General features: G+C 44.0%; 1 protein-coding gene across 6 annotated transcripts; it reads right to left on the reverse strand.

Annotated features, from left to right (window-relative positions):
• Positions 1 to 58: 58 nt before the first annotated feature.
• LOC118508238 (protein Teyrha-meyrha) lies at positions 59 to 25,177 on the reverse strand. Of its 6 annotated transcripts, none has more exons than XR_004905771.1 (9): positions 24,490 to 25,174; positions 23,000 to 23,230; positions 22,696 to 22,900; positions 2,444 to 2,670; positions 2,119 to 2,310; positions 1,161 to 1,972; positions 891 to 1,093; positions 725 to 799; positions 59 to 640 (listed from the first exon to the last, which is right to left on the reverse strand). XR_004905771.1 is itself a non-coding variant. In XM_036047849.1 (9 exons), exons 1-9 carry the CDS (start codon positions 24,607 to 24,609, stop codon positions 569 to 571), a joined length of 2,163 nt encoding a protein of 720 aa, XP_035903742.1. In that variant the 5' UTR covers positions 24,610 to 25,175; the 3' UTR covers positions 59 to 568. The 6 variants fall into 6 exon arrangements, 4 of the variants coding, with proteins under 4 accessions (XP_035903742.1, XP_035903741.1, XP_035903743.1 ...); XM_036047849.1 differs by having other exon boundaries at positions 886 to 1,093; positions 1,161 to 2,008; positions 22,696 to 22,885; positions 24,490 to 25,175; XM_036047848.1 differs by having other exon boundaries at positions 886 to 1,093; positions 1,161 to 2,008.
• Positions 25,178 to 25,697: the final 520 nt, after the last annotated feature.

The following is a 25,697-nucleotide window of genomic DNA, read 5'->3' on the forward strand; positions in this document are numbered from 1 at the left end:
TTCGGATTCGAAAACATTCGCTTAACAACAAGAACGAAAAACAGAGGAAAAAACAATATTTTAAATGGGAAAGCAGATGAGGGTTTCTTTTTATTGTTTTTCTTTTCTATAACAACGATTCGATTAAAACGGGGATAACGTCGACACGTTCGGCAGATAATTCACAGTTGCCCGTTTGGAGGAAAGCCATGAGCCATGAGGCGTTTTCGATTGAAGCGTTCAGGGAAAGGGAGATTGTGAATGGGTAAAACATCTATTGCACATGCTTCGAAAATAGAACCAGCGGTCTCCGTCACGACACAGCGAAGTGAATCGGATGACTTTAATAAGCGCGAAGGTCCTATTCCTTGCAGTTCTTCGTTCGTTCGATGGATATTCTCCCCTCTCTCTCTGTTTGCTGTGTATGGCTTTTGGTTCGGTTTGGATTTGATGACGACGACGACGACGACGGACAAAAACAATGGACATTCGGGTGTTTAGCCGATGCGATCATCATAATAATAATATAGCAATAAATACACTAGTACGTTATCTAATAAATAAAAAAAGGTCTACTTAGCGCCATGTTTTAAGCATGAATTTTTCTAAAATCAGAATTCGCTGTAATGATCTTGCACCGGGGACAAGATTTGGACGATTCCTGTGAGCGAGACATAAGAAAGGACAAGAAAAAACATTAATACAGATGTCTGAGGGGTTTTTGGCGAACAAAGGCTCCACCTACCGATTCCGTTATCCAACACTCCTCGCAGAGATAGTGGCCACAGATTTTCGATATGATTAATGTTTTACATTTTTCCTGATAAAAGAGAGAGAGAGAGGAAGGATGTCAGAGCATGGGGACAACACACACGCGCGCCGGGAGACAGGTCGTCCAAAGCTAACCTTACATATGAAACACTTGTAGTGCGGCGAACCCTCCAGTTCCCGTATCCGGGCTTTAAGCTCTTCGAGGACCTGTGCCTTGGAGGACGGTTCGGCCGACTCCGACGTGCTGACGTACGAGTCCGAGTTGGGGGTAGTGCCGGCAGTACGCGATGGCATCGAATCGGTCGCCGAATCGATCTCGACGGAGGACGTTGCTTCCTCGGTGCTATTTTGGGAGTGACATCGGTATTGGTTTGAAAAGCATTTCTCAAGCAGCTGAAGCTCGTGCTTACCTGTTCTTGTCTCCGAGTCCGTTAGCCCCCGGTGGACCGTGTCCATTGAGCTGGGTCAGCTGTGTCGGGCGGGGTCGCTTCATGCAATCCTCGTCGTCCGTGTTGTCGACGATCACCTCCTCGTCGTTGTCGGTCACCATGTCCTGGCTATGGTCGTGCTCCTGATCATAGTCGACGTCAATGCGCTGATCGCTGCTGGTTGGAGTAACTCGCGTGATCGAGTGATCGGTAGCCGATGGTGGACCACTGGACGGTTGCTGTGAGCCGGCACCTGGACCACCTTCGAAAGGACCCAAGAGTCGCGGCTTTACCACCGTTGTCCAGGGTCGCGTTTCATCTCCAATCGTAGGCTTACAGTTAAGTGGGATCGAGAGACGAGACTTCCGGTCCCAGTGGGGTACGATCGACGAAAGCGAACTGATCGCACTCTCCTCCATCGGCAGCTTCGTCATTGCCTGGTTGTCTGGCTTGATGATGTTGTTGTTGTTGTTGTTGGTGGCATTGCCCGGATGATGGAGCATACTGGCCGCACTGGTGTGATGGATCACGTTCGAGGACATGTTGATCGCACCGTTCGATGTCTCATCGCCGTAGCTTTCCACGTCGACCGTTTCGTCTTCGTCTTGCGGGGTGGGCTGTTGATTGGCGGGTTGTGACGCTTGCTGTTGGGACGTTTGCTGCTGCTGCTGCTGCTGCTGAAGGTGATGATGGTGTGGATGTTGAGGATGAAGGGGGTGTGATGCGTGTAAGGATGGCGGAGTCTGTTGCTGCTGCTGCTGCTGCTGTTGCGATTGCTGATGCTGATGCTGATGCTGTTGCTTGAGAATAGGATAGAGAGTGGTAAAAGTCTAGGTGAGACGTGGTTAGGAATGGGCTTTTCAACTCAAGGAACTCATGGACTTCGTCACGTCCAGAAAGGACAGGGACACACATTGAAGTTAACTTGATGCAAACAAACCTTGCGGACGCATTCCTCGATGTGCTGCGCTATCTCTTCCTGCGTTCGCTGTAACCGGCCGTGGCACACCGGGCACGATTGGCAGTTGATGTTTGTCAGCTGCAGCCCAAATCCGTCCTCCCCGTCAAACTTCCGCTTCCGTAGCTTACCGCGCAACCGATCCTGCCGTTTGTTGCGAATATTTTTGAACGTCTACAGTACAGGAAAATTGATATCAATTCTAGGGTAAATGCAATTTAAAAACTCATCTCTGCCCCAGACGGATTGGCGCATTGGCGGATCGGGTTATTGCTTTTCGTCGGGGCTTTCGGGGCGCGTCACGTACCTCCCAACGGCTTGTCCGGCCCTGCAGATTGTTTTGCACCGTGTGCAGATCGACGCTGAGCGTCCGCCGCAGCTCCAGCCGTTCGGCGTGTGTTGTCATCTTCGTAAGCCGCGACAGTTCCGCCGAAAAGTGGGTCTCCAGGTCACTTGGTGAGAGCTGAACGCCACAGATGGGGCACGCGTTTGGTGGTGGTGTGCCGACGAACGATTTCTTCGGTGGACCGATTCCTGGAAGAGGGGTTGGAGAGTGTGAGGATCGTCGGCGAAGGATAAACATACTGCAGAAATGTGAAGGTAATGCAATCGGTTACAATTTTACTGCATCCGTAATGGAATTTGACTGCAATTCCAGCTTTCCGTAAAATCCTCCCAAAGCCCTGGCAAGTGCGAGGTAATAGTGTGCAATGTTGCAGAAAATGGAAATCTCTCTCCAGCAGCTGTCAGGCTACCGTGGGCCGTGGGCAAGAGTTTATTCTTGCTTTGCACTCTCCCTTTCCCCGCGGCAGGAACCGATGTCCATCGAGTGGGATGAGATTTCAGTTTGCCAGATTAAGTTGGACGTGTCATCTCGGTCTTGTCGGTTGGAGTGTTACCGGAATCGAGTTCAGCAAAAGGTGTCCAAAAATTCGTCCTTCATTTTCAGGGATAACATAGTGGTTACAGTGGCTTTTCATATGTGACATGTTGGTACACTCCATGGCCGTACAAGAAAACACCCTAAAAAACGTGATGAGATACTTGTTGTTTCCGAAACTAGTAATTTGTGGTCTTGTGGCGCACGGAGAGTACCAGAATTTAAATTATTGTTGCCCCGGTACTCAGCAGCACCGTCGCTCTATCAGCACGACACCAAACATTCAACTGACCCGGACTGGACCGGACATTGGCCAGTTAGCATTTTGCACAAACAAATCCAATTTCTCATTAGCATTGGTGACAGAAACAGTGCAACATGGAAAAATTAACCACAAAAAGCTACGTCCCACTGTGTCACAAGCCTTTGCCGCCGACTTCCTGTGCCGGGCGGCGTTTTGCGGTTAGGTTCGGCAGTAAATTGGGCGCAATTGGGCAAACGCGCGGACCGAGTGTTTATGATTTTTTGATTTTCCCACTCCAACTCCGCTCGATTTGGGTGGGACGCGTAACTAATTTTCACCCGAAAAGATGAACCGAGGTCAACCGAGCAAGGTTTATTGGCAGAGATAGCGCAGAAAAAAAGGAACTGTTCGGACACTTTGGTGGTGGTGGCCATCGGAAGCGAGCAAATTAAAAAGAGATGATTAACTTTTAATTGAAATCGATGGTCAGTTGCAGTAATCGCACCGAACGGTGGTGGATGCTTTGGGATGGGGAAGGTCCATTTTGAGGGATTTAGTCAAAAAAATGAATATAGCTATAATTTTGCTATAAAAAAACTTAGATTTGCGGAAAGGCAAAGATCAAAGTGCTAAAAACAAAATCTCAATCCACTTAATGAAATTCCTATTCGAAAGCAGCTTTATTGTTCATTTTTAAGTTCTTCCGGCCAAACGCAACATGTTACGGCGGAACACCTAGTAACCTTATTCACCCTTCGCCAAGCGCTGTGATTGAATTTAAACATCTTGTCCGCTCGGGTTTTTTTTGTTGTTGGCTTAAGTAGGGGTTTTTTTTTTCGCCGTCGGTGCCCGTTCGCCAAGGGAAAGTAAAAGAAATTGTCACCCAATTTTCCCACTTCAGCGCGAAAGGATATTAAAATGGAAGTCAAGCGTCAAGCTTGCCTCGGATGTTAAGCAACCGAAAGTGCACCATCTTGAGACGGTGTCGTTTTATTCGGATTAGGGATTGTTTTTTTTTTTTGCTCGCTTGTCTCTCGTTCTACTTCCGCTTGGGTGATGTGTTTTTTTTGGTTGTTGCCACCGTAGAATCCTTAACACCATGTTCATCCCTCAAGGCTTTGGGTAAGTAGATGCAGCGCTTTTACTTTGAAGACCGGGAGGAAAGCAACGGCTGATATGATAAAAAAAAAACTGTATCATGCTGATCATTGGCGCATCAACGTCCAACTTCCGCAATTTCAGTGTCCCCGTGGTGTGGTAAAAAAGCAGTGGACAGCCACTCACACACACACACAAACACAGAGAGTCGGTGTTGGTGGGTTAGGTTGTTGGGAAATTGAATAAAAGTGATGCGTTAAGCGTTAAATGGGATTTTCCACCCAGCACAGCGGTCCGTCCTTGAAGTTTGTGAAGAGCGTTATTTGTGAGTTTGTTTGCCGATCTTACTGAAGCTGGGTTAAGGACTTTGGGTCACCGTCACGATTGGCCGAACCCCCAAATGACCGGTTCACTCGAAAACTGTTCGTACGTTCGTTGAAGACTTTTCGGAAATTGTGCGTGCAGGATTGCTACACTGCCGGGTGTGTATTCACGCAGCAGGGTGAAAGTAATAAAGCCCTTTCCCATTACAACTCGCTTCTACTATCAAATATTAAAGGGTTGTGTGTGCCTTTTTTTTTGCGCCTCCTTCCGGGAAGGAAATATTATTGTGGTTATTTTGAATGGCCATCAACATCCATGAGGCTGAACATGGTTTACGAGGTGTAAAAAATGTGAGATAATAAATATTGTGTTACATGGTACGAACTGGAGGACACTAGATCCAAATTTTGGTACTTAAGGAACCAGAGTAATATCCTTAAATTATTGTGCTATAAAAACTGGTCAAAAGAGCCATAATAGCAAACCGTTTAGTATTAATTATTTCCTTCCCGTTGCAGATTCATTTTTGAAGTAATTTACATAATATTTCTAAACAACTCTTTAGTTTTACAAAATTGTACTACAATTCTATATTAAAGGAAATTTATTGGTAGATTATAGCACATTACTATTCTGTCTACTGAACTCTTTAAGTTACAACTTTATTTTAATTAATTTCTTCATGTGGTTCTTGAGGCTTTAAAATATGATTGTTGTATATCTTCGCATGAGCTATTACAGTATTTTATCAGGAAGAAAACATGAGAAAATAAGACGTATCTGTTTTTTTTACAGTAAGAACATCTTAAAATGATGCTACTATAAAGATTGTTCTAGTGTGCTTAACTAAATATTTTATCTTATTTATGTGTAATTCCTATTCAAAATTCTTGAACTTTTCCAAGCGATTCTAAAGATTAGCTAATTGTTATATTCATTTGTTAATTAGTGTTTAGTATTACGAATGGAGAATATAAGAGCTGCATGTCACAGCTGAACACAACTAATAGCACTTGAAAATTGTACATACCCAATAGCAAAACTACCCGACTGTTGAAGCAGTTGCATGTGTAAAACAACTTTCAAAACTAACCGAGCAAAACCCCAAACACGCCAGTCAATACGGATCAGAATATCTTTTCCATGAGCTACTACTGTCGGCTAAAGGCCCTCTCCGTCCAGCGCCAATTGCCTCTGCGCTAAATGTGGTAACAGCTGTCACTAAATCAAAATCACTAGCTCTAACTCACCCATACCATACGGGAAACGTTTTGCTTCAATTATCCGATCAGACTGAAGGATGAAGGACATGTTTTGCGCCCGGCCCGTACAGCTGTAACACTCCGAATCCGGACCGAACCGAGCACCGGGTAAGGACGGAGGAGCTTAAAATCGAGCGTACACGGTGAACGGTGCCTAGAAGAGGGACTCGGGCCTCTCGTAATTAGAGAGCACATACGTATTATTTCTCCTTTTTTTCCATCTTATGTTAATAAATCGACTTTAACTGTTTGCGGTAGAGCTTTGTGCAGCTTTTGTGTGCACACGGAACACCGGTGGTTGCGTCGCGAGGGGTTTTTCCAATTGCACCACCCGTCAACACCCGAAGGGCCGACGAGAAGATTTGCTAAATTAATGGCAGCGGGTTGGTTGCAGAAAGCAAAAAAAAAAAAAATGTGAAAGAAAAACCTCCCTCCTCCCGGGGGGAGAAGTCAAGAATAATTGCCACCAATAAATTAGCGGAGATTATTACCGGTAGTAATTTATTTATTTACGCTCCGTATTTATCGTATTATGATAGTGTGGAAAGCGTTGCGTGTGTGTGTGAGTGTGTGGAAAAGTTTTTGGGCCAGTTTTTGTCGCCTGTCGCTCTGGTGTACCACGATTCGAAGGAATTCCTATCGAATCGCTTTTAAACCGAATGGTAAATTACGCGTACGCTGTACTTTAAAGTGAGCCCTTAACGGGAAGGTTGCTCCGTGGCTCAATTAACTCCGTGGAGCAGGGCAGAAGAACGATTCCACCACGCCGATGTTCGGGACCGATCAATCGAATGTTCACTCTCGATCGATTGTCGTTGCTGCTGTTTTTTCTTCTCTCTCCTTCGCCTCATTTCAGTTCCATCATCACGCGGAAAGGTTAAAAACTGTATCCTGTTGGCGGCAGTTAGTTGGCGGCCGTTCCTTCTGGCCCGTAGCTAATAACGATAATAGTAGTAAGGCATCAAAGTTTCCAAAAAGGAAAACACTTTATGTCCTTGCAGGCAATCGGGTCGCGCGATCCAATTAAGCACCGTACGCATAAATCAATCCGAGGGAAAGTGCGGGCCACAAAACTGAGACTGGTGACAGAACACGACTCACAAATCACCCGTTCCGGATAGACAACGAGTAGAACGTGGATCACGACTCCCTAGACCGTGATGTCCTCCACGGTTCATGAGGTCAAACCGTTTGGCTTTTGTTTTTTTTGCAGCAATGTGGAAATGATTTCTTCATTATTGAATTAGACACAGCAGAGCGGACGGTACGGTTCGAATTGCACCGCACGCGTTGTGTTTGTGCGACATAAATGAGGACCGACGTGACTGTCAGCGTGTATTAAGCTGTCGGCACGTTCTAGTGTGGGTTAATTGGATCGGTTTTCTTATTTCCGGTTCGTGGAGCAATGTCAACATGGTTATGAGATTTGATTTGATATCTTCAACTGGAAGTTGGTTAGATGTTTAGGTTTATTGATTTTCCTAAACCTAGTTTGGGTATGATTCATTTGCTATAATTTATTGCATTTCTGAGTATAAGTGAAGTAAGAATGCAATTCATTTATCTATCTCCCGAACTCATGCCTATAATCAATTTTGCTATAATTCATGAAACAATATACTATAATTCATTTCAGATGTGCAAGATTCAGTGAAGAATATGTTCATTGATAAGTCTCTGTAAGTCTATCGAATGATTCAATTGCTATAATTCATTTCAATTCTGTGTTCATTTTAATTTTTTCTTACTGGTGATGAAGTTAAAGTAATGTAAAGAATATTTAATATTCGACACAATCAAAACTAGTTCATTTTCAAATTAAAACGCTTTGTTGCTTTGCTCCAAAACTAGAATTCATTCCTATGGTTCATTTGCTATAATTCACGATGAATTCGCTTCCAGTTCGGTTTATACCATTTGTATGGCGACTTGGTGGATTATTCTTCTCGTAAATTCAATTGGGGGCGGTCCGGTGGCCGAGGCGACAGCGGCGCCGGTCTTCACACGGCAGGGCCGGGGTTCAAATCCCATCCAGACCGCCTCCCCTTACGAAAGGCTGACTACTATTCTACGGGTAAAATTAAGACACAGAAAGCCAGAAATGGCAGGCCGAGACCTCTCGAGGTTGTAGTGCCACAGAAGAAGAAGAAGAAATTCAATTGTTCTTCTTTTTATAATTTTAATAATACATTTTATGGTTTGTTTTCAAGCTTTACAATAGAGACGTCGCTCCGTTCAATCGATCGCCGATGACGGTGATGCCTTGAAGCTTGTCACGCACTGAGCACTGTTTTTATCGGGTGGAATGCAGCTAAACGCTAACAACTTCATCAATGCAATGAATCATAACTAACATATGGTTTCGCAGGTTCACAGCAAATGTCTTGCGCTCGCACCGATGATCACGCAAACGGTTCGAACACGATCACGGCGGTTGTAATTACCTTTCCGTTGCACAATCGATCGCCAGCCAAGCAAACCCGACAATCGGCAATACCGACTTTAAAGGTGACTTCGATGATTGTGCCGTCCCGATGCACTGCGACAATCGGAATGTACGCGAGGACACATTTTTCCCCCTCTCGCCAGCATCTGTCCCCGCCAGCATCCGTCATAGGGAGGCAAGAAAAAACGGGCACGCAGTGCACACCCGTCAAACGTTTCAACAACCGTCGGGCCGGGTTCGATGCTCACTTGTTTCGCACTCGCATGTAGTGGACATTTTCATTTCACATTGTGTGCCGGTTTTGGTGGTGGCGTTCGTAGGGCGCTTTTTCGGATCGAGTTTTCCCTTTTTGCGTGATGTCCGCTAAGCTTTTTTTTTGTCGGTTTTTACTCATGTTTCTCGTTTGTTATCTGGTCCAATAATGTTGGCTGTGTGTGTGTGTTTTTTTGTTGTGTCGCCTGCATCATCGTTCTGTTGGTCAAGTTATGTTCACACCGATCGCATCCACTCCAACATCAGAATCCACATCCTTCGTCTCAGGGTCGCCGGTGACACAATCGTAAAGGCACAATACGAATGAGAATGGCACAAGAGACCAACAAACAAACAAAAAAAGGCGTCATGCCACTGTTGTCGACACAGCGTTGAAACGTGCACCATCAAAACCGAGGAAAAAAGCGCTCGAGCATGAATCATAACGAGAGTTTTGCACTAAACTAGCCACTGGATTGCACACGAACGAACAGAGGAGAAAAAAAAATCGGAAAAAAGAGTTCGGACGGACATCACTTGGACTGCGGTGTGTCCACCGGGTGATCGGCTAATAGAAACATCATCACCCCTCAGCCCACGGGAAAGCCAAACATGGCAAAGTGTTTTTGCTGTCCCCCGAAACCGAAACGACGACAACACCGCTAATAATGATAAAATATTTGGTTCACGTACGAACGAATTTTAAATTGTTATAAAATTTTTGCTACGTGATTTCCACGCCCTTTTTTTCGATGGGGATGGGATTCTGTTTAACCGCGTGGCGTGGCGTTTTTCCACACACGACCGGGTGTGCATACATTCAGGCGCTGCTGATCGGTTTTAGGGAAGCACGTTGTTGGTGTAGGGAAATTCAAGTTCGCCAGTTGTGGCTAAAGTGTGTGTGTGTGTCCACGGCGGAAATTACTCATTGTTGTGTGCGCTATTGGGGGTGGCCGGGCAATCGTTTCGCTCGCCGGCGAGTTGGAGGTTCGTACGAACCGGATGACCGTGCACGGGAAATGTTGCGGATGTTCCAAAACGCATCAACTGATGATGACATTCAGAGCGTTGGCCATCGATCATAGCTGTCACCTTTTACTTAGGGCCATTGGACTGATTCGGGGTTTGCCTTTAAAGTTCGTTGTTATTTTTAAGTTATAGTGTGACTTTGGTGAGAGATAATTCAAAGTCGTAAAAGTCCACTTGAAGTTCAAGCTATCTTGAGAGCCCTTTTACCTCATTTTTATGCAACCTTCCCAATCATCTTAGATGGAGATTTTTTTTCGCAATCAAATAAACTGCACCCGGCTGCAACACTATAGCGTGTAATTAGCATTTAGAAGCCATTTATACGCTCGGAATCACCGTAGCTCCTACTACTGGTTCATAAAGTACCTTGCGAAGGTACTTCCACAGTGTCCATATTCGGCCAAGCGGTCCCTTCTGTGTCCGACCCGTGCCGACCGTAGGAACGCGTGACGATGCAGTCGACGACAAAAATTGCATTCAATTCAAATGCACCTCACGGCTGTTTTGCGCCGCGCAAATATCGGTGAGTGGCGAGTGGATGTCCGCTACGTCATCATCATTGCCATCATCATTATCATCAGCATCAACAACAAGCACATGTCAGTCCCGTTGGCAAACGACGAGTCCGGCCGACTAGATCAGTAGCAGTAGAAGAGAAGGTGCAGCAGCAGCAGCAGCAGTCGCATCGACTGCAACTGCAACTCGACAACTGCAATCAGACTTTGCAGTTTGCAAATTATCTATTCCCATCGTGCTAATCGTGCCCCCCGCGGCCCGGTCTGCCTCCTGGTTTTCGCAGACATAATCGATCATTTTTCCTGGTTGCACAGTTGGAAGTCCCCGAGCTAGCGATGCCGTTTGCCCAGTTGTGTGTGTGTGGGCCGTCGACAGCGACACTAAAATGTTTGGATAATTTGATGCTTTGTTCAGCGCGGGTAAGAGGAATCGGGGCAAGACGGTCGAACTTGCCGCATGTGTTTTGCTTCAGTTGGGTTCGAAGTGAAGCTGAAATCGACTCCGAATCGGTGGCAATTAGTGTGATAATTCATATTCGATGCTAGAAGTACTTTTTGTTGTTGGAAGGCCTTCTAGTTAAAGCAGAAAGAAAAATGGAAATCGATTTTTCACACCTTTATGTCTTGAAGTCCAGAAGAGGACACAGCGAGGGTTTGTGCAAACTCAGAATCAATCTTTGCTATTATCTCTAGTGGATTTTTCAAAATCTTGTGAGATTTTTTGCAGTTAAAATGGTGTCAGCTTCCTTCCGAATAGGCCCTCAATATTGCAACTAAGGATATTGCACCTAAATTACCAACACAGGACTGACTTCCAGCTACGGAATAAATTAAGTCAAGAAGACCCGACATGTACGTTCTACAATTCCTGAGGATGGGCTAGCTGTCAGTTTGTGTCGGAAATGGCGCACAGTTCGATTGTCAGCCGATATCTCGTCAGTGTAAAAGAGCTCTAGGATAATTAGTCTCAGGTCCGAACAACAAATCCACTCAGAAAATACTTTTAGAAAATTTTGCCGGTCCAGAAAAAACTAGACCAAATACGAGCTGGCAACAGATACTGAAAGCGTTACAAGGCGTTACTATCGAGTTGCTATAAGCAATGATTTTAAGCAGGTATATTCGAACTGTTACTAATTGGATTGATACAGTTTTTTTTCAATAAATTTCTTCGAGAAAACGATTCTATCAGACTAATAGAATTCTAATAAAAATAAATAGAATCTAAAAATATTTAAGTAAAAGACAAATAAATGCACCATTAGTAGCCTTCAATAGCACTGCATCACGTTGGCCTTGGGCGAACATTTGTTAGCATGTGCTTTGATTTGTTCATCCTACATTTAACAAGCGTTTTACATGCGCGTTGATACTGTTTTAATCATCCCATTTTGACACCCATAAGCTGCCAATGATACATTTACGCACCCCCATGTAAACCCCAGCGCACTGACACCCTTAATCGGCAAAATCCGGAGCGAAAAAAACCTCGAACGGCCCGAAACGGGACCACATCGTTAAGTGTGCGTGGTGAAGACTACCACACCTACCAGGCTTAACAGCACTGCTTAGCCCGCGTAACACACACGCACACACACAAAAAAAAGGGCAGGAACGTACGAACCCCCTGGTCACTGGAACGTTTGCGTTCGCCGAAAACCACCCCACCGGTACGAGGGTTGATCGAGTAGCGCGTCAAGTCAATGATAAATACCAAGATTATATTATTTTTCTAAAATATTACAAATTGTTTGGCCCGCGTCCAGATGTGTCAGACTGCTTCTGCTATCCCCGTTACGGTTGTTTTCCCCCGAGTTAGCACGACAAATGATGGGCACCTCTGGCATTGCCTTTATGTAGCTCTTCAGTGTTCGAGGTTCTGTTCCTACCACTACTACTTCTTCTTCTACTTCTATTGCCTTGTCCTGGCAAAAGAACGCTTGTGCCGACACAGGAACACCTCGGAACTTCCTTCCATATAAATACGCATAAAAGGTACGCACAAAGGAGGACACGCAATCATGACAGTCCTCCAGAACTTTTGTACTACGCTTGCCGACCTTTTTTGGGAACTGGAGTTCTCTCTCTCTCTCTGCTTTTCCCCGCGTTCTATTGAAAAGTTGAGAAGTCTCTTCCTACCATTTACCACGCGCTCAATGTCCTTTATTTGCGGGTTTGCTTACTGTTCTTTTTGGCCATTTTTTTTTCAGGCACAAAACCGCTACGCGCTCCAGCACGGAAAATTGCGAACAAAAACAGACCGAGAAGTCGTTGTTGACTTTTTTTTTATTGCTATCTTGTCTTGTCTGCCTCGGTTGCGTCCCGCGTCCCCTTCTTGGTTGGCGAAGCAGTAGCCACGTTTTGTTGGTTTTAAGGATTACCCCGGGCAAATAAATCGCCCAAGCTGGTGCTTGCTTTTTTTTTGTTCTCCGGTGAGGACGAAAGCCTGTCAAAGGAATATTGTTTGTCAGCGAGCCGTGCGTTTGGGCCGGTGAAAGCCGAGAGAGTGAGGTGGGAATTAAAAAAGGAAGTGATCTGATTTCATCCCTCTGCTTCCGAGTTGGTCGAAGCATTAACACACACACACCTTCTTCCCGAGAAGGTTGTTCTTATCGGGCTTGTTAGGGGTTTCTCTGGTCGGTTCTGGTTGATGGATTCGATAAATTAAAATAATTTTTGTAGCAGATTATAAAGCTGGTTCGAGAGAGAGAGACAGAGAGAGGGAAAACACTGGCAAATGTCAGAGTGACAATTCAGGGATGAGCGGACGAGTTCCGAGTTTGTCCTAATTATTAAGGGCAGATGTCACTGTTGGCTTTTTTAAAACCTCCAATTGTTCGGAGTCATCCACCGTTAAATACCTTCCCGCCGGATTCATAATGTTGGAGTAGGATAAATGCAGTTATGCAAAAGGATTTAAAAAAATATGCACATCGCCAGTTGCAATCCCAGAGCGACCAAGGCATAAAATTATTTATTCCCTTCGCCTTCGTCATCACCATCGACCATCGGTACGGATGATGGAAAGTGGCCAAGTGTGAAGCCTTTTTTTTTCCTTCTGTAACCCACAATTCGCCTTTATGGGATGGATTGAGATGGATCCCTTCCCGATCGGATTGACTCGAAACCGCACTTCACACTTCGCTGAAAAGCCGGCGCGGCCGCCAACGGGGGGGTTTTGAAGTTGATTAAATTTGAAGATTTTAATCAGACGCGCCGGGAGAATGTGGTGTGATTTCGCGCAACACTGACAAGGTGCGGCAAAGAAGAACCACCACCAGAATTCCATCTCTGCTCGATGGCAGAGTTTGGAAGTTTCTCAGTTCGAAAAAAGCACACCCGATACAGGGTCGCCCGATTACACACTGTGGCTGTCCGCTGGCTGTCATTCGGAGATTAACTACTGGGTTTTTTTTTACGCTTTACACATCACAAACGGCCTCCACCTCCAAACATGGTACCGGTGGTGTGACGGCTGAGAATCATTCTCAGTCAGGCTCGCGCGGCGATGAAATTTCGGGCGCTCGATTGGTCTTGTCGCTTTCATCTTTTCAGCGCTTCATCGAGCGTACGAAGGATTAATTTCGAAGGCTGTTTCGGGCACATCATAATCGGTTTCTTCGGTTTGCGCCGAACGGGATTGATTCGGTAGCGGAGAACGGTTGGCGGATAAGCTTTACGGCTCGCAGTTTGCTTATGGAAATGTGCGTGTGAAATGAGCGCGAATGGTGTGAGAAGCAGATTGATTCAACGCCGGTATTTAATTTTAATTTAAATTCTGAAAGTACAGTGCAGAAGATAATTATGGAAGTTATGGAATTTTTTACATCTAGAAAAAAATATCTTCTCATACAAGCTTTCAATTTTGATATGCCAATTTTAGGTTAGTGTTGGGTGGCACTTAACTCTACTACAACATACAGTGGTGGTCATATGTATAAGCTCATTTGCTACCGGAACGCAATAAGATAAGAGACATATTAAAAAAAGTATATTAAAATAATACTTTGGTAAAATTATAAGCTTTTGCTAAAATTTTGATAAAGTTTAACATACCTGATACTAGATGATTACTGACAATGACTTTTGGACAATGACAATGACCCACAATATTAACTTGCATCCTTACAATTTGCAGTATTTTTAAACAAGTGTTGTGAAACTGTGAAACTTACAATACTTGAGCGAGTGTTTCAGACATGCCTGTTAATTGTAGTTTAAAATTTCACCTTAGAAAAATCTTTTCTGCTGTTTTTATACTAAAATACCTCAAACATCGTTACGGTTTTAATACCTCTTTTAGGACAAAATTGTTACAGAAAATTGTCGCCAATCGGAAGAATACTACAAGTTTTGTTGATTTCAATAGTAGCCCTACTTTGATGACCACCACTGTAATGGTCAAGTTATCGCGGCGATCCTGCATACGGCTAAACAGTCTTTGCTATCATTCAGGATAGTTCTAGATGAGAATCGTTCTATGGTTATACGGGCATTAGGGTCCGATAGTGCAAGATTTGTTGAGCTTTGTCCTCAATTTCACATGAAAAAAATCGTGCCTTTATACGACCGTAAAGCACCCGTTAATGTGTGAAATGAATGTCCATCTTCGTGGTGCATAAACCCCCGAAAAACAAGTCCCCAACGTGTAATGCAGTCCAATACATTGTGCGGATAGATAATAAAACTCCGGTTTTACTTTCTCCCACCAACCGGTCACTGCTCAATACTGCTTGCCCTGTGGGAATAAAAGTTCATCTGCTTCATCATCGTGCTGCACTGCCCCGCTGTCCGCCTAATAAGAAAGCTTAAGCTCGTGATCATAATAACGGCTCGCCAGCATCGGTCGCCGCAACATTGTAAGACTTTGTGCATCAACAGTTTCTTGCCACTGTGGCGCTGGAGATTGGACTTTCAGCGCGCCCGGCTCATCCATCCAAGGTTATCATAAAAACCGGCCAAACGGTCAGAAGTTTGCCGACCGAGCGCTATCTGCATGCATGCATGCATGCAGGCGAGTAAATTGTTAAAAGGGTCTGTAAAACGGAAAACCATATTCCGGTATCGTAAAAGTAAATAAAAATATTAAAAAACGTGGCTTTCAGGCTGGTTGTGTGGCTACAGTTCCATTAGAGGGACGACGTGTCGGACGCAACTTCCCGGTGCGATGGATCGACGGTTTCGGGTGCTTTGATCAGTCGGCACTGATTTTCCGTGCGGTTCTAAAAGCACGTTCGAAACGGCCTAACAAACGAATTGCATTAATCAAAAATCATCTTCCGGAAAGGGTATTTGAATATTCTCTCGCAGAACAATGGCACCGTAGAACGGTGGTTGGATGGATAGCAAGCCAGAAGATCAAATAAAACTCGTCCCGTTTGTTTTCCCCCGGGTTTGTGCTCCACTGGTGGAAATGCAATGCGGTGTAAGTGTAACAATTCGTTCAGCTGTAAAGCAACTCGGAACTCATGGAGGAAAATCGCAGACACAAGGGTCTTCTTCGGCGGACGGCACCCGGCCATTACCGGCATCAAAAAGCGCATTTTTATTATTTATGATGCCGATGTTATGCTGCTAATTGAAATTGGAAAACCGCATAAAAGTGAAGTGCGCCCAGTGCGTGCAGTGCGTTTTGTAAAGCGGGGAAATATGAAAGAAAAAACAAGGGTTTTCCCAAACTGCCAGGGTCGGTTCCAAAATGGTCGATCGAACAAACGGTGTCAACCCCTTGTAATTTGTCAATTAGGACATTGTTAAAACTCACTCGATACATTTGAATCGTAACGCCGGGATTTTACCGGGTGAGCCGAAAGGGACTGGAAAAGGGACTGGGTGCGATGAGCAAAGGTGGTGTCCCACCTTCCACCGGGAAAAGAGCATTCAACACACACACGCACGGCCGAGCGGTTCGTTTCATCCCCGTTTGAAGAGGGAGCACACGACGCGTCCAGCCGCACAAAACGGACACAAACGGTAGCACCGGGATCAAACAAATGAATTGAGCATCATGTCACTCGTGAATTGTTTCGTCCTTTTGGGACGAGTTTTTTTCTTCTACTTCTTCTTCTCTGTGGTGCGTGCTGCCAGCCAGCCAGTCAACCCGGGCCACTCATTATCCCACGGCACGGCATGCGAACCGTTTGAGGTTACAGCTTTCAATAAATAACGATGACTTTCAAGAGTTTCCCGCACGGCACCACACATCACATCCCCGGGGGTTGTAGTTCTTCTCTGTTCTGCTGTTGCATACATTTTGTTTGGTTGGACAGAAATTGTTAACAGTCGAAATTGACTTTGATTTTACGAGGCCACTTTTGGGCATCACATGTAAGCCGCGCGCACATGCCCGAGAGGGCCCTCCGCTTGTTGAAGTGAATTATGGTTGAAGGACTCTTTAACGGTTCTCGCTTTCGCTGAGGTTTCGAGGTTTTTGGCTTGTATGGTAAAGTGAACCCCGGGGGTTCTCTCGGCGTGGAAAGGATATTCTGCTCTTATAGCACACGATTATGATGATGATGATGTTTGGATTGATGCATTCGATGCAGAAACCTAATGTGGCAGGCAGGAGATGAATGAATTGCACAGATGTCTAAAAAGGTGCTAGATAGAACACATCTAGAACACGAAGAGTAATTCAAATACATGTGTCTCCCCGAAAGGAGGTTGTGTGAGAGATAAGAGCGGTTTGTTGTTGGGTGAAGTAGTGTTTGTGTTGTAGAGCCTGCTTTGACCTGCTATATCTGACGGCTGCAGTTATCTGCTACTTGCGATACCTATGAATTGAATAGTGATAATCGAATTCAGCGAATGAAAAGAGTCGTTGAAGAGTTGAGATTTGAACTCAAGAACAAGCGCGTTCATAGAGAAATCATGCGTTAACGATCATGGCTACCAGGTGGAAACGATTGGTTCGCGCCTGAACTGATACAAAAGGAACAAAACGTGTTTCTGGGAGGTTATGGGATTAAATCCATTTGTCGTTGCAATTCGTTCATTGCTTTACTAAATTAAATAAAAATCAGTTTCTAAAATGGTTTTTATGAGTAATTTTTTGTTTTTCTTTCTTGTGTCTCTTTTCTGCAATGCAAATATTTATCACAATTCTTATCTAAAAAAAGGCACTTACAGGCTTACAAGCTGATAGCTTTACAATCAAACATTATTCAATAACTAACAAAGCTTAATGGCTTAGGGACAAAATTTAGGTATGAAACTGAATTTTTAATGTTTTAAATATTTTTAAAGGCTTCTTTTTTACCTTAATATAAGTTCTACAATATTTTAAAACTGTTTTAAACATTTAAACAGCATTGGTTTTCAACCACGCTTTACAGCACCTCGCTAAATACCATCGATTAATCAGCAATTAATTTGATTTTATCAAAACCGTGCCGATCGCTTTATCGGTGTCAAAATTCATGATGGGAAATGAACTTGCTTAGCGAAAAACGAAAATAGGGTTTATGAACCTCGGCCACTCGCTCGGCTCCATTTGGAAACCATTTGGTTTGGAAGTACACGAAGCCGAACCATCCAGTACCGGACTTCCATATTTAATGCTTAGCATCCCAATTGCGCGCGTTGCGAGTACAAGTAAGTTTATCATAACAGAAATTCATAGACTAAGATGCTTCGACAAAGACAAAGACAAAGATGCGATCATTGCCGTGCGGTGCGAACATGGAACGAAGAGAGAGAGAGAGAGAGGAGAGAGAGGGCGAAGGAGGTTTTCCTTTGTCATTTCGAGACGGTGAAACAATTTTCCAGCTGCAACCATATGGCGTTAACGCGAGTTTTCCTATGATCCAGGGTAGCGAACTGTTTATGTTTACCCGATTTTCCCCGGTAAGCGGTTGTGTTTAGAGCTCGGGAAAGGAATTCATGAGGGCCTTTTTTCTGTTGTTGTTTTGTTTTTGGAGCATTGATCAGTGCTGGGTTACTGTCGCGTTTTTCCTGTGATCTTTTGTTTCAAGCCGCAACCGGGGTTAGTGTTTATTGTTGGACGCAGGAAAAAGATGCTTATTTTAATTGGCTTTTCGTATGCCAGGCCCATGGTTGACGTATCGGTGTTTTCATACTCATATCAAAATATTGAACATGAAATAGTTGCAAAGTTGGGAAAATAAAATCGTAAAGCAAATGAATGGTACTCATTTAATGGATAGGAAAAATAATTTGCCTCGGGTGCGTGAGTTTTCACGTCTCATTTGCAGGCAGGCGTTCTAGAACCGTATTTAGGAAAGCTAACATACCAGAACTAACGATGTGCATTTCCTAAATTGCACACAAACCGTGGAGATGCATCCAGGAACGCGTCAATTCTAATTTAATCAGCAATTAATTTGTTACCATTAAAACAAGTACCAATTATGCTGGTTGTCGTGCCAGGGACGCACTGACCGACCACCATTCTGGAATGGAACAGTAGAGCAAGATTCTTCCACGCGCACGAAGGTCCCAGCAGCCAGCCAGAGGGTCTCTAGGCAAATTACCGGTTTATGATAATATGTCTCGGTGCTCGTGGTGCCGACGCTGACGATGCTGTGCGATGCTGTATTTTATTGCTATCATAATCGTATCATAATCACCCGGTGAGATAACGGTGGAGTAAGTGATCGAATCCCCGACCACGACCAGCCAGGTCTGTGTGTCTGTCTGGTGTGCTCGGCAAAACCCCAGGCCCCCAGTGCGCCTCGTCACCAGAGTGTTGTCCTTCGGGAGCAACGAGCGTACGGTTTATTGAAACGTGACGAGCGAAGTAAAATGTGTTTGATTGCAGGAAATCGTTGCGCGGTTGCCGGTAGGAAATGTACTCCCGTGCACTTCGATCTAATTTCAAGCACTCGACTCGACACTGCCGGCTGGTAGTAAGAACTCGGCGAAGGGTGAGAACGCAACTCTGTTGCTGATGTAATCTCGTTACGGTAACTTCTGGCAGTCACAGACACAGTGGGATGAATTTGTAATTTTGTCAAATTTTCACCCCAAACACATCGCGCCCGTGCGATGTGCGATGATGACACTGATTTTCACACCAATTTGTAGAATTCCTTTCCCGTTTGTGACGCAGTGAAGTGAGCGCCGAAGACGACGCAGACGGAATGATGGAACGTAAATTCGATTGATATTTGCAATCCCGTCGGATGTGGTTGGCAAAGGAATCGCCACGGTCGTCGTCGGCCGACAAGGGAGTTGCGTCGCGTGCTGTGGCAAAGCAGTGGCAGTAAGCTGTTTGTGTTGAGTTTAGCAATTTATTGCCGATGTGTGGAAGTGGCCAAGTTGCCGAGTTGGGATGAGTGAGAAAGAGTAGCATGAGATCGATGTGGTGGTGAACTACACCACTTATTGGTACGAATTTTAATTCTTTTTTATTGTTTTTAGAAGAGAAGTAAACTGAAGCATTAAAATTACAAAAATAATTAATTACGCTTTATTGATTTAAAATATTTATACGCAAACTTGAAAATGTCATGTGCATCGAAGGAAAAAAATGACCAAGCAGAAAACTAAAACAGATTTAGGCTATAAGCAGAATTATAATCATTATATTATAATCAATGATCAAAAATACAAACACAAAGAGCTACAAGCAAACATGTTAAAAAAGTATAGTTTTTCTTGAGTGTAACAGATTTTATATGAGAATAACGCCTGAATGTATGCAAAGTGTATTTTGTGGAAGCTAACCCCTGAATGTATGCGGGGTGTATTTTTGCGTTCTGACTGTTTTCAGAGACTGAGGACAACTTTTAAACGAGGTATCTGATAAATATTTCCATTAGCCCATTTTAGGGAAATAATTGTTTTTTTTAACGAATATGGGTGCTAAAATATATAGTATTAGAGATAGTCGACAGATCAGCTCGCGTCTTCTGGACTATACAGGTAAGGAATCAGGTCAAAATCTTCTATATTTGACACAATATTCCGAAGAATGCTTATCTGTGTGGTTTTAGAACCTATTCGCTCCAATGCAGCCGAAACAAAAGGTTTTGGTGGCAAATTTGCTCGAGATAATTTGTTTCTCTCAAAGAAAGCAAGCTCCAGTTTAATATTTTAGTCAGCTTGGGCGTGTTGCTGGGTCCAGAAATATCAATTATTCTTGACCAGAAGGGAAGCCTCATCTCGATTATATGTACTTCTCCTGTTTGTACTTTCTCAGCTGGCAAAGTTGAACAGTGTCCAGTAGCTTGAAGATCGTCTAGTTTCTGACTGAGTAATTTTGCGCTATTTGGACTATTCCGCTCAAATTCAGCGTTCTTCAAAAGCTTCCAGTTCCAACCGTTTTATTAAAAAATGATTAATTTGAAACAGATTTATGTTTCAGCCAAGCGTTCTAAATCTGCAGAAATATTTGAACGAATAACAACATAAACAATAGGAGAGGAGTGTTTTCCTCGGAAAAACTACACCATCACAGACTAAGTGGCCAACAAATGTTCTACCTCACCGGTGTGCGCCATCACGTTTACGGTGATTGTTCGGTTCGTAACAAATGGTCTCTTCACTTAGATCTTCACCACCGCCAACTAAACCGCAACGAAAAAAAAATGGCTGTTTGGATTAACATAACTCACCTAATGGATTTTTAAGATTTTCCCTCACCGCCGCAAAACCCGGAAAAAAGGGCCGAACTCGGACGGAATTCGTTTGGAAAATTTATGATCACCCTTGACTACCCCTTTTGAGCTCTTTTGCTTCTCATTTCGTGGCGATGTTTGCACGCTTTTCCCATAATGAGCCGTGCGAGTGAGTGTGGTAAGCCGTCCGATCACTCCATGGAAGAGGCCAACTCAGTTTGACAGTTGGGCGCGCGGCGGAACAACGTGCACCATAATTCAATCCCTCCCGCGCGGCAAGCGTGAAGCCGAAAACCCATAAAACTACACCCAAATAGATCACTGGCCGATTATTTAATTGTTCCGTTTAAGACAAATGGTACCATATTGTGCGACGCCCGAAGGAACGAAGCAACGAAGGAATTTTCCCGTTTTTTTTTCTTCTGCTTAGTGAAATGTTTACAAGACGGTTGAAGTTGTGCTGTTGTGGCCACCTTTCAAGTGCACGACACGGTGCATTCCATGCGTGTGTGTGTGTTTTGATTACCATAACCTCAAAGCAAGTTCCATTCGCTCGCTCTCATTGCTTCTTCCACGCGGACCACACTTAAGGGTTTGATCCATTGGCTAAAAATAAGTGGCTCTCGTCAGACGACGGCAACCGCGGACAACAAGGAAAAGCCTGTTGTCGAACCGTGGTTTAGTGGTGTAGTTTTGTTTCGAGTGTGTCTTTCGCGACGCTTAATTATGAACACGCTTTCGAACGATGTAACGAAAGCGAAATGGAAAGATCACGTTAAACAATCCGATTAGCTCCGAGCGACCAGAAAGGGGGTTTGGGTGGGAGAGGTGGAAAATTCTTCGGAAAATTCTCGTTCTCCTTCCGGCAGCGTAACCGATGCGTATCGTGTCGTTGTAGCGATGAAAAGGTTATTATGAGGTATTGTTTTTCCAAAGCGAATCCAAACAAACACACCCAGAACGTGGAGGTTAAGTGGTTTAGCTTAAGAAAAGGGGGAAAAACAAGGGGTCACACCGAACGGGTCGTGGGTCGTACGGCTGGGGGGTTAGGAAATCAGGGCCAATTAGGGGAGCTGTTATGAGCGGTGATACCTTTGACATGGTAGGCTAATCGGTGCATTTGTAACCATTAAATGATTAAATTGTTTTACGTGGAATTATGTTGTTGTTAAATGTTTACTAATATTATTTACAGTGAGGAGGAAGCTAGGAAAGTAGAGGACAGTACTAAGTCATTCGTATAACATATAATTTTGTTCATCGCTAATCGCATGTTCTAATTGAACAACAATCCACAAAAAACTGAACTGTCAGGAAGATCTTTTACATCCGCTACAAACGCTTCCGGAGCTCAAGCTCTAAATATTTACATTTGCAACTCTTCTCTCTCGCTTGATTCGATGAGTAGCCCCAACTCATCACTTTGAAGAGATGCGTTGAGTGTTTACAACGTTCAAAGAAAGGTTAAACTCTTCCAAAACCCTCCACGATGTTAAGACCGTCCCATAAACAATCCACAGGGCAAGGGATTGCTTAAGGACGCCTAAGTGCGGCTCGTAATTTGAGTGGAAAAATCATCTCGAGCCGAACCACCGATGGCGGTCCTTTGGCGGTCGAAAGGAATTAGGAAGCACACACGCACACACACACACACACACACACGCACACGAAAAGGAAGCAGTAAAACCGATCGAGTTACACTTACGACATGTTTATGCGAGTGCTTCGGCGTGTGTGTGTGTGTGGTAGGATTCCGAGGCCTCCGGGAAAATGTGCTAACCAATTTCGGTTGAAAGGTGGCACGCTTCGGTGATGATAATAAAAATTAATTTTCACAACTTCACGGAACACCGCAGAGGAGTTAAAAGCTGTTCGTCCTTTCACTCGATTTCCTGGTGAGATGTTGAATGTTCGCTAGCTTGTACTTACGCCTAAAGCCGGGTGTTTCGGGGCTTCGCTCCGGGCTGCAGATACGGTCCCGCTCGCGATCCCCATCCTCGCTCGTTTGGCCCTCGAGCGATTCGTCCTTGGCGGGCGGCGACAGCGATGTGCAGGCTGGGCTGGACGAGTCCGTCCGGAAGGATTCGGAACCCGACCCGGACGAACCGAACAGCAGTCCCTTGGAGAAAATGTTCTGAGATCATTAGGAGGGGGAACTGTTCCTGGCTGTTCCTGGTGCAAAGCGAACACGTGATCGTGCCCGAAAAAAAAAACCGACGGCTGGCGGACTTACTTGATCGATGCCGAACCCCAAACATTTCGGTGGCGCAAAGGCCGACGGGAGGGGCAGGTTGGACGGGAACGGTTTGACGAATGCACCGCCGCCACTGAACGGGCTGGTGCCGCTCGCGGTCGAAACGGCCGGATTGAGCGGATGGAGAAAGTGGGGCTGGAAGCCGTGCAGGAGGTGTGCACCGTAGCCGCTCATCAGTGAGAGATGGTGCAGGTCCTTGGCGTCGGGCAGCTGTGGAAAAAAATATATATGTACGGTGGGGTTTGGTAGTTTACGACTGGTTGGTTTCATAAATTCAGCACGAATTGCTTATGAATAATTATGTTTGGAAGCTTGTACGTTAAGCTTGAGTGAGGGACAATTGAAAAAAGACGTTTGATTTGAATAAAACTGTCAAAGTGGGATGAATTAGTAGCTTAGCTATGTTTTATAGCATGTCATGATAAATATGCTATAAAATGAATACTAAAAGAATTTAAATCTTAAATTTATCAGAGATCGAGAAATCACTAAAAAAATTATTTCAGATAGTTTTGACGAAAACACTAATGAATAGACACTGTGCAATATATGCTTAAGTTATTATTAATTTTAATCAAATAAATATACAAGTGTATTTTCGAATACGTTTCTCCTGCTCACAAATTCATGAATTGCTCACTGTGCATGGCAGTTTATTTACATGGCAGTACAGTTTTACTTTATAAACTGTGCAATTGTTTTCAAACTTTTGAATTTGTTTATTTGAATACAACATTCGAGAATATTAATTTATTACTAGTAAAGTTAAGTAATTAATATAATTTTTCCGTCTCTGACTGGAATGGTTTAAAAATATTTAAAATTAAACAAGAACGTTAACTACCAGCTGTTACAAAGCTATCAAGACCTTTTGCTAATTATTCAAGAAATAATTTGATTTTTTGCTAGAATTTATATGGTTTAATCTAATATCACAAGAAAAATATATTATTTATAATTCATGTTAACTAACAATACGGCTAGGCTGTCCAACATAAATAAAATTTAACTGAATTTATTCAATATAGATTTCTTGTTTATCAAATGATAAGTTGTATTATAGGAAGAAATGTGTATTTAAAATAATAAAGTTATTACAGGTTACGTCACTGAGATGCGATTTACCATGGTCTAACCAATTAATTTTAAATGTATTTTCTGTCTATTGTATTGTAACCAATCTCGTTTACTTTTTATTAGTTTTACGTGCATGGTGTTAGTCGGGAAATTTAAAGCATATTATTTTTTTCCTTGTATATTCCCTATCAAAAATAATTTAAAATTTTACTTTAACACGTTTTTTAAAGTTAAAAAATGTAGAAAGCAATCTATTTAAAGAATATCTATAATCCTCTTGCATTTGGAGTTTGAGAATTTAAATGCTGTTAGCCACTTGGTTGAATTAACCACTTACTAATTAAAAACTATTAGCCACTTTAAAAACAAAACAAATCACAAACAGCACATACTTGCGAGTGAAAAGGGCGTTGAATGCGCAGGGCGTCACTTAATCCATTCGTTGCTTGCGAGAAAACGACCAGCGCTGGCGAAGACATGTGTGCGGATCCATAGCTCGGATTATCCATCATACAATTACGGTGCGGTTCGCTGTAAAGGCGCAACTGGCGCGAGACATTTATTACCAATTACACGGTGTGACGGCCAGTGTCAATACAATACACCTATCAAAACACACACGGCACGCGGCACACACTCAGACACGGATTGGCACAGGTTTTTTTTTGTTGGTAAATCAAAAACTATTGAGCAGATTCGCTGTCAAGCTCACACTAACCACTAGCACTAGTTGGGATTTTGAATTTCGGATGTTTCTGGGTCACTTTTCCAATGCCAACGGAGGATGCACAGACAGCCAGGCCTTTATGTTTCGGCAAACTAGTTTCGTCAGCCTTTTGACACGTTCAGCACAGCTACGTTTTCACTGTTAAACTACGGTTTTCTTCACAATAAACTCTCCCGAACACAGGCTCACGCACTCGGATTCGGATGCTGTTGGGTGATGACACACGCGCGAAACTCGCTGTCGACACTCGCCACTCGGCTACACGTAGGTCACGCACGGACGGAGCGAAGCGAAAGATCACGTCCTGTCGCCGCAGATACTTGAAGTGAACTGAAGCTGCGCCTTTGCCACGCGTAGATGCTGTTGCCTGGTGGGCAGTGGGACGTGCGCATTGGCCCCGTGGTCCGGTTTGGGTTGGAACCATTTTTACGTAGCGCATGCGGCACTCGTCGGCTGCAGCTGATTGGGCGAGATGAACCCTGTCAGTGGTCCTTTGCTGCCGCATGCAAAATAATGTAGCTGTCTCATGAACCTAGGACGCAAACCAAAACATTGCAAGTTTATTCCGAAACGAGAACGACTTGACTAGATAAAAGTTGGACATAATTTCAGGTACCAATTTCGGTGCCACATCTGGCCGGTTCGGCACTTGGTTTGCTGAAGTGAAGAAAAAAAAAGGCTGCAAATCAAGCTCTGACTTGGGGGAAATGAAATGAATATTGCTAACTGCTATGAGACAAGCTGGAGATACTTAAATTGGATAAAAGTAATGCTTAGCTTTAAGATTTAAAACAAGTATCCTACTGAATTGTGGACAAAGAGATTTAAGTATTTAAAATGATAGCAGCTTTCGTTAGTAAATTACAAAGAGGA

The sequence above is a fragment of the Anopheles stephensi genome, chromosome 2, assembly GCF_013141755.1.
Source record: "Anopheles stephensi strain Indian chromosome 2, UCI_ANSTEP_V1.0, whole genome shotgun sequence".
Classification (NCBI taxonomy): Eukaryota; Metazoa; Arthropoda; class Insecta; order Diptera; family Culicidae; genus Anopheles; species Anopheles stephensi.

What these genes read in the sequence shown, in the direction of transcription:
- LOC118508238 (XM_036047848.1), bottom strand. Translation starts at nt 24,609, where the DNA reads ATGATGGATAATCCGAGCTATGGATCCGCACACATGTCTTCGCCAGCG. An exon ending in AACGCCCTTTTCACTCGCAA is followed by an intron (nt 23,231 to 24,489) that starts GTATGTGCTGTT and finishes TTTTTTCCACAG; the next exon opens with CTGCCCGACGCCAAGGACCT. An exon ending in ACAAGTGTTTCATATGTAAG is followed by an intron (nt 800 to 885) that starts GTTAGCTTTGGA and finishes CTCTTTTATCAG; the next exon opens with GAAAAATGTAAAACATTAAT.